This window comes from Peromyscus californicus, unplaced genomic scaffold (genome assembly GCF_007827085.1).
Source record: "Peromyscus californicus insignis strain IS unplaced genomic scaffold, ASM782708v3 Scaffold_23__1_contigs__length_62951481, whole genome shotgun sequence".
NCBI classification, from domain to species: domain Eukaryota; kingdom Metazoa; phylum Chordata; class Mammalia; order Rodentia; family Cricetidae; genus Peromyscus; species Peromyscus californicus.
In genome coordinates this window covers 28,303,788-28,313,157 of record NW_026294534.1, presented here as the reverse complement: position 1 = coordinate 28,313,157, position 9,370 = coordinate 28,303,788, and the positions used below count along the sequence as shown (strand labels likewise).

At 41.0% G+C, this 9,370-nt stretch overlaps 1 protein-coding gene across 10 annotated transcripts in view; it reads right to left on the bottom strand.

Annotated features, from left to right (window-relative positions):
* Positions 1-9,370, bottom strand: part of Trmt9b (tRNA methyltransferase 9B (putative)) — a 71,870-nt gene that overhangs the window by 13,221 nt on the left and 49,279 nt on the right. For 8 of the 10 annotated variants that reach the window (XM_052752039.1, XM_052752043.1, XM_052752047.1 and 5 more), the window contains one exon: positions 5,648-5,821. The exons of 1 other annotated variant lie outside the window; for it this stretch is intronic. In XM_052752039.1, coding sequence (XP_052607999.1) covers positions 5,648-5,821 — 174 coding nt within the window. Of the gene's footprint in view, positions 1-5,647; positions 5,823-9,370 lie in introns of those variants that run through there. One more of the 10 variants, XM_052752049.1, reaches the window with a different exon arrangement.

Here is a 9,370-nt window from a genome sequence, read left to right as displayed (position 1 = left end):
AAGCCAGGGGAAGCAAGCCAGTAAGAAGCACCCCTCCATGGCCTCTGCATCAGCTCCTGCCTCTGGGATCCTGCCCTGTTTGAGTTCCTGTCCTGACTTCCTTCAGTGATGAACAGCAATGCTGAAGGGTAAGCCAAATACACCCGTTCCTCCCCAACTTGCTTTTGGTCATGGTGTTTTGTCAAAGCAATAGAAACCCTAAGACAGTCTGGCTTTCAGAGAGACACAGTTTTTGGCTTGGGCAAATTCTATAGATTTTAAGTTTCTTCAATTCCAATAAGAAACCTAGAGAGATATAAATGTGCAAGCTCTCTTCAGCTCCAAAGCCTGTGGAATTTGATAACTGGACAAACAAGTGTAACTGATGTGAATTACTGAAATATGAAAAGGACATTAAGTGAGGCAGTGTTCTCTGGTGGAGTCTAAGAGAGAATTCATTGTTTTACTGAATAACGGATATTTCCATAGAAACAAAGGATGAGCAGCATGAATCATTGTTATTAGTAATATTAATAAAACAAATACAATATAGTAAAAGATTAAATATTATTTTTTTTTAGCTAGATAACACAAAGAGAAGCCAGCTAAACACAAGTTCAAATGCTTACTCATCGTTTCTTAAAGGTAACACAATAATTGTGTATGCTTAAAAATCAATTTATAAGTTATGGTTTTACTTTTAATCCCTGTAACGTCAAAGGGAGATTCGAGCATTTTCTAAATAGAATCCATCAGGAAGGAGACTGGTTCCAAGCAAAGCTGAGAGACTCCAGCTCTGATGTGGGCAGCCCTGGCAGGGAGCAACTGAAACTGTCCTCTGATGCTCACACCATTTAGGTGTTAGTGATGATTTTAAACCAGTGATCTCTGAGGTTTACTTGCCACAGAGATGCATTGACTATCTACAGGGAAAGTGCTATAGATATAAAAGCTTTCAGAGGGAGATCACTCAACAATACAATTTGTATTATTTTCTATTATTATTATTATTATTGTTATTATTTGTGTGTGTGTGTGTGTGTGTGTGTGTGTGTGTGTGTGTGTGTGTGTGGTTGGTTGCTTTGCCTTCCTGTGTGTACATACGCCACATTTGTGCAGTGGCCAGGAGGGGGAGTTGGATCCTTTGGAACTGGAGTAACGAACAGTTGTGAGCTGCTATTCTGTGTTCCCTGAGACCACAGAACACAGCTTCTGGGGACAGTGACCACTCACTGCATTGATCTTGTAAAGCTCAAAGAGGGGCAGGGGAAACATTAAAACAGGACTGTTTTCATGCAATAAAGATCTCTTTGTGATAGACTAATAGGTCTCCAGTGTTCCAGGATTCTACCAGGTTTCAAAGGGTGCTGCATTCTATACGAAACAAAGTTTTCAGTCATTTATTGATAAATACAGAATAATTTATTTTTAATTATAATCTGATGCAGAAAAGTGACTCTTAATGTTTTAAATTTATATTTAACAGGTACTGGGTAACAGCTTTTAGAATAAATGTTTTAAAAATTTTTATTTGTGCATATGTATCTGCGAGCAAATGCTATGTGTATCCAGGTGCCTATGGAGACTAAAAAGGGTGTTGGATCCTCTGGTGCTGGAGTAGGCAGTTGTGACCTGCCCAGCCTGGGTTCTGGGAACTGAACCTGGGTCCTCTGCAAGAGTAGCAAGTGCTCTAAACAGCTGAGCCATCTCTCCAACCCCAAGCCAAATGTTTTGGAGGAAAAAGAGGCTTAAGCAGGAAAATTTTCTTCACACATGCCAAACGTGCTATATATACACACACACATACATGTTCTGTCAGGAAGCCCTGTGAATGTCACTATAGGAAGATCTGTCTGAAATGTCACTGCTGAGAAACTATGCCGAAATTTTAAAAATTAAAAGAATATTTTTGCTTGTGAGTCATAACCAGAGCTTAAAGGCAAAAATAGTATTCCGTATACGCACTCCATATATACACTCCGTATATGTACTTAGAGCAGTTTTCCTGTGGAGAGGCTAAAAAATAACTTGAATCCCAACTTTTGGATGACAGAACCAAATGGTGACAGCGGATTTCCGTTAACAGCCTGTCACGTCTTATGTTTTTATGACTTCCTGTTCTTTTAAGTGTGCCAGTGCGTAGGTCTCACTAGGCTCCCGGAGCTGATGGGTTTAGCAGAACGCAGGTTTTAAAACCCTAATATCGCTGATTTTGGGGGCTAGATCATTCCTGTTGTGGGGGAGCCACCCACTAGGTGACAAGAGCACATGTCCACCTGTCCCCTGTGAGTCCCCCAAAATGTCACCAGACGTCATTCAGTGTCCCTTGGAGGGTGGGGGCTGGGAGCGATAGAGCGCTACTTCAGAGCTGCTGGTGCAAAGTGGGTAGTTGATTTACACCAGTTTATGTTGCTAGATTCTTCTAGACTGTTTGTGGAACTGCTCTAAAGGCAGGGAGTGTCCCCCCCCCCAATCTGTCAGGGAAGCATGATGGGTGTATATCCAAGTACGACAGTTGTCTCTCTGTTATTAAGAGACTCCAAAAAGTAAGACAATAAGGGGGGAAAAAGATACGTCCTTGCGTCACGGCAAGCAATAAATGCCAAAATATGCAATTCAAAATAGGGAATAAGTATATATGAATGTAAGAGTCTTGAAATTTCTCAGAATGTTATTCTAAATGTGAAATGTGACTGAAAAGAGACATTATCACGTTACCTCATAGCTGCAGTTCCTAAAAGCATGTTTGGTTTTTCCATTTAAAGGGGCATTTTTGTTTGGCTTATTTATCAACACCTCTCTGTGTCCTCCAGGTTGACCTCAAACTCATGATTCTCCCGCGTTAGCCTGCACAGGACTGGGATTATAGACATGTGACATCATGTCCATCGAGGGAGCATTTTCAATGAAAAGATAGTAACAGGGTGTGCTAGTACATTTCTGCTACTATGACAGGATGCCAAAGACTAGGTAAATTATAAACAACAGAAATTGATTTGGCTCATGTTTCCAGGGGATGGTCTTTCCCAAAACCAATGGGTCAGCATAAATGAGGGCCTTCTGGCTTCGTCCTAATATGGCTTAGGACACACATGACAGAGAACTGAGTGAGATGGAGAGGGGACATGAAGGGAGGGTGGGGGGAAAATCCTGCCAAGCTCATTGTTATGCAGCTATTTCCTCTGAATTGAAAACTTCTTCCTGGAGGGAGAGGCAGACTATGAGCCCCTCGCTGAGGTTATACAGAGTAAGCCATTGCTGAGGGACAGGAGACTCCAGATGTGGAGTTCCCCTGCGCGGTGTGAAGCTTTTCATGAGATAGCACCCGTGTTGAGTGCGCTTTTCAGTGGTAAGTTCCTTTGAGTCATCAGTGTGTCCATAAGTAATTCTTCTCCCATGCTCCTGTCTGAAACCTAACTAAGCGCACTGACCGACTGTGGGATGCTTCTTTGGTCTGTACTAGAGTCCTTATCTGGGGTTCACCTCTCCTAGGAAAATGGTATGCACATCTCTCCCCAGCCCTCTGGTTTAGAGGGTTTTCTTGTGATAACTAACCCATTTCCACCATTAGCTTTCATAGGTTCAGGAGTGCCACGGTAAATTCTAAGGTAAGCTTTGGAAGGGCCACACGAGAGAGTGGCATGCTCCATTTTTCTACACGGGAAAGGCATAGCCTCTAAGCTGAGTACAAAGAAGAGTTCAAGAAGAAACACGGAGCATTTCTCAAAGGCGGAAAAGGTATCGGCACCCTCCCCTCCCCCACAGTAGCTGAGTGGTGCTGGGATAGGTGCCCTGTGGACCCTAAAAACCAACGTGAGCAGAAAGAGAGCAAGATCTCCATCTCCTCCCAAACTCTATTTAATTTCCAGTTCTTTAGGAAGGTGACCAGATAAAAAGCTTTCCCCACTAAAGATTCAGAGCACAGCATGGTGCTGCTTTGGTCAAAAAGAATCCTTTGTTACATCTGTGTGACTTCAACCAAGGCTATGTCCACAAGGAAGTCACTTTGGGAAGTCACTAGGCTCAGATGTGGTCTTGTATGATTGGATTAGTACTATCATAAGAGTCCAGCAAGCTTGATATTCAACCTCTACCTCTGCCATACGGGGAATCAGAAAAGAAAAAAAAAAAAGATGAAAGCAGCAGCCATCTGCAAGCCCTAATGAACTGGCTCGGCTGGTTCTCTGATGTAAGAAATAAAAGTCTATTGTTTTAAAACACAGGAATCCAAAATATTTTGTTATAGCAGCCTGCATAGACTAATGCTTACAACAAAGTGCACCTAATCGTTTGAAGAACAGGAAGTAAGACAGCGTAGGGGAGGTTCTTATGGCAACTGTCTTTTACTGTTCCTGACCGTTTCCAGGGTTACAGACACCCAGGCCTGAATCCTCTCACTATGCAAAGATACAGTTCCCATCTAAGGATACCCAGCAATCTCTCATCTAGTTCAGGAAAGTATAAATTGTATTATTATATATATATGTATATATATATATATATATATATATATATATATATATATATATATATATATATATATATATATATATATATATATATATATATTTATCATGAATGGTAGTCAGCTTCCATAAGATCACCTCGCTTTGGTAAAGTTTGTTCCATCAACAGGTTAATTTAAAAAATGTGTTGAATCAAGTAATCTGCTTTGTAAAAGATTTTAGCACTATAAAGAACTTAGTAGAGAGTGCCTTTCTTTTTCTTTTTCTTTTTCTTTTCTTTTCTTTTCTTTTTTTTTTTTTTTTTTGAGACAAGGTCTTACTATGTAGCCTTGGATGTCCTAGAACTCACTATGTACACCAGGCTGGCTTCAAACTCACAGAGATCCACCTTATGTCTCCCAAATGCTGAGAATAAAAGTGTATAGCACCATGCCTGGCTAGAGAATTCCTTTAATACAGGTCTTCCTACACATTTGAGGATAACCAACACACTGGACGTAAAGAGTACTGGGTAAAGTGAGCTCATATATGTGTGCGTGTTTCAGGCACAGATTTTGTTGTTCTTGTTATTTTGTTTGCTCTGGTGCTGACTTTATTGGGAAGATAGATTCATCTTCAACAACGTCTAGAATTAGGAACACAAAGACACGATCAAACAGTGAAGTCTGGGACAAGACAGTGCCTGTCTTTTCCAGGAACTTGAATAGCAGTGAGTGACACACCTGTCCAGGGGGTGTTCAATATATTAGTTCTAGAATTTTCTGTTAACAAAGGGCACTGTTGTGACCTGTTGTTTTCAGTAATATGACACCTGAAAAAAAAATCTACTCTATTTCAGGAGAATCTGGCCTGATCTCAATATAGCGAAGCATATTTTCAATGAGTAAGAGTCCTAACATTCTTCATGTACAGAGTAAAAAAAAAGGGGGGGGGGACAAATCATCAAAAACAATATAATAATAGCCTGAAGGCTTAAAATTAAAACAACATATATGCCATAAATGTAGTCAAGAGACAAATAAAACAACATATATGCCATAAATGTAGTCAAGAGTCAAATAAGCCATGCACTAGAATATATATATTTTAAAATTAGGTAAAATGCATTGCCTAGACCTCTACAAAGAATGGACATTGAGTTACATGATTGGCCTGACAGTGGTTTTTCATGGCAAAGTGTGATTGTGGCCTGGCTGCCTTACCTCCTATGGAGATGATAGCATCGAAGCCCTGGTCCCTAAAGGGGAGATTAAGGTTGTCACATACCATGACTTCACCCCCTCTATTCCGGGCAATCTCTACCAGAGGCCCACAGTAGTCACAGCCCAGGGTATGTACTTGGCTATTCACTTTAAGATACTTCCCAGTTCCACAACCTGTAAGAGAAAAACCTGTGTTACCTGCTGTCCTTGCTGGAAAAATGCAAGTTAATTTGTCCTATAACAACTAAAGAAACTTTATATATTAAATGACCAAGACACAACAATTCAGTGAATACTTACATAATTTCATACAGAAGAGAGGAGAGAGAGAGTATGGAAAAAAAGAAATAATATGTATGGAACATTTATTTATTTATTCATTTATTTTGATTTTTCGAGACAGGGTTTCTCTGTGTAGCTTTGGAGCCTGTCCTGGAACTTGTTCTGTAGACCAGGCTGGCCTTGAACTCACAGAGATCCAACTCCAGAGTGCTGCAATTAAAGGCTTGTGCCACTACCGCCCAGCTGGAATATTTATTGAGGCAGTGCCCATGGGGCACAACACATCAGCACAATCCAATCACATGAACTGGCCTGCCCCTGGGAAACAGATGCTCCAACATCCAGAAACTGAGACCGACAGTGGGCAGTCGGTACCTTTACGTTGATGTACACATTTCACTTAGTTTTGTGCACACTGCGTCAAAGGTCCGCTCCAATGACTTTTACCAATTTCTGACCATGTTAAACAAACTACTGCTAATGACTTTGCAACGTCTAGAAATCACAAATGTGGTTTTAAACATACGAACGTGACTGAAAAAGAAAGTAGCATCTTTTCACACGCTCTCAGGTTAATGCTAGGTACAGGGCATTTCTGTTAGGTCAGTCTATAGTGCTCACAAAGAGTTTAAAAAAAACAGGCCATTTTGGACATTCCTTTCCTAGCAGCAGAGGCCCAAGTACACAGTCCAAAGACTGAGGTCAATCAAATCTTACAGTATGATAGAGAATATCACCAATGACAGATTATCTTGGAAAAAAAAAAAAAAAACCCGCTTTCTATTATCTAGCTCCTGCTATCAAGTTCTTTTTTGAGATTGGGTCTCACTGTATTGCCCAGACTGAATTCCTGGGTTCAAAGAGTTTTCCCATTTCAGTCTTCCAAAAAGTTGGCACGCTAGACGCACGCCACTGTGCCTGGCTCCTGCCATGATCTTCCGTCTCAGATACATAATCCAGGTCCGTCCCAGAGGTGCTTGAAGAAACCAGGTGAGCTGTATTTTGTATCTACTGACATTTCTTACTTAGCGATTTTTCTGCAGCACAAAAATACCAGTCAACATTCAGATGTAAAGTTTTGCCGCTTCGGAATATTAAGTCTGGGACAGTCTTTAATAACTCTTCCTCAGTACACTGTTTTCCAAACGACAAGACAAGAAAAATGAAGCGAAGGTTCCCTGGTGCCAGCTGTGACAGTGGAGGAGAAGTGAATAAAAAAATATGCTTTCCAGTGTTATTATTTCAATATAAATGGCTGCGATTAGATTCTCATTTTAGATCTCACAGCCGCCGCTCCTAACGCTTAGGAATAAAAGTAGCCGCTATTTGAGGACAGTCACAGGGAAAAGAGAAATCACATTGCATTTCAAAGTTGAAGTCCTGTCTGTGTCAAAGATGACAGCCCCATTTTTAGAAATATCTTGAAAATTCGCTTCTCCCTTTATTGGCTTGCGAAATGTATTCAGAGGCAGAAAAGGGAAAACCTCTTCAAAGATTCCGTTAAGAACATTTATTGTCATAAATCACGTAAGATAGTGGGGGCTATTCAGAAAACCATTGGTGATGAAGAGGCTCCGGTCTTTTCTCTTAGTGACCAGTGGTCTGATATTCTCAACTCTTCCCGTCTTCGTTCCAGTGGTCTGATATTCTCAACTCTTCCTGTCTTCGTTTCGAACAGCATCACTTTGAACAGAACCTCCAAACACGAGGCAATTGCTCATTTCTAAGAGCACAACCCCTGAGATGCTGGTAAGGGGAGAATGTTCACATAACCAAGAAGTCAAGTCCATCACCAAACCAGGTCTCCCCAGGATCTCAGATGGAGCCTGAACATTCATGATAGCATGGCAAACTCCAGTCTGTAACAATTACGCTCCCTTGCAAAATCTCCTTAGTGATAACTGTGCCCAGGACTGAAGAGAGATACCAGAGGGTATCTGTATGCTCACATTCTTCCCACTTTTGTACTCTGTACCACAAAGTGTCTACAGAAGACAACAGAGCAAGGCTCCAATTCATCAGAATCTTTTAGGTCAAGATGGGTGAATGTTTTCTGAAAACAACAAAAATTATTTTTTTCTAAAGTTTGTAGAAAAAATAATCTACTTTTTGTACTTGGAGTTGAACCCAGGGCCCCACATTCTCAGATCAGAAACAACTACATTTAAAAAAATTAGTTTTTGCCAGGCAGTGGTGGCGCACGCCTTTAATCCCAGCACTCGGGAGGCAGAGGCAGGCGGATCTCTGTGAGTTCGAGGCCAGCCAGGAAAGGCACAAAGCTACACAGAGAAACCCTGTCTCGAAAAACAAAAAACAAAAAAAAAAAAAAGAAAAAAATTAGTTCTTTGTTAATATCTCACCTAAAAGAGTTCTTTTTCTATGTTTTTCTTCTAAAAAAGACAAATAGCATGCACATTTTAAATTCATTTCTTGGGTCCAGGGTTGAGGAGATCTGTCATTGGCCAAGCAAAGTGCTAGCCATATGGGGATAGTGGTCTCAACTTTTATTGAATCGAATGCAAGAAAGGCCATTAAAGCATTAATGCCAATGAAAGACAAGCATCAAAACTGGGAACCCTGACAGACAAAAGTCAGGAGGAGTCTTAATTGTTTAAGAATTTATTTGTGTTTTTATGTTCACAAAAATACCATTTTCAGTGCTATTAGGGCAGGTATTTCTGGAATTATTTATGAGCAGAATCTTGCTGAAAAAGAATCCAGCTCTGATCTTTCCCTTACTTTATGAACAGATCTGGGTAACGACTTCAATCCACACACTGCCCTCAATGCTGCTTGCAATAGACGTAAAATGGACTAGCCGATTCTGGGTAAGGTCTCTTGCCATGCTTCCTGGATAAGTCCTAGTGTTTCTGCTGTTGAACCATTGAAACTCTGGTCATTTATGCTATCCTCTGTATTTCCTTAATCTCTGTCCTTCAGGCTTCCTGCTTGGTATGGGAGTAGACACCTGTAATCTCAGCTGAGACAGGAGGATGGCCGCTTCACACCATCTGGGCTATATAGTGAGATGTTCTTCCACCCCAACCCCTCTGCTGGATGTTATAAACATGATTTGATGATGGTCTCTGCTGGACGTTCTAAACTGATTTGACGATGTTTTGCTATCTACCTGCCTCTTCTGTCTAGCTATTTGTTCTTGTACTTTTGCTTGCTCCAGACCTAATAAGCTCATCCATTTAAGCCATGAGCACAGCGATCATAGATCATATCTCTGGACCATATAAAACAAGGGATGTGAAGGCAGTTTTTCTCTGTCTTCTTCCATGCTGAGGCAAATGTGACCATTTTCTTTTTTCTTTTTCTTGTGGTGTGTGTGTGTGTGTGTGTGTGTGTGTGTGTGTGTGTGTGTGTGTGTGTGTAGAGAGAGAAAGAGAGAGGGGGGGGAGGGAGGAGGAGGTGGGGGAGAGACATGCTTTCTAT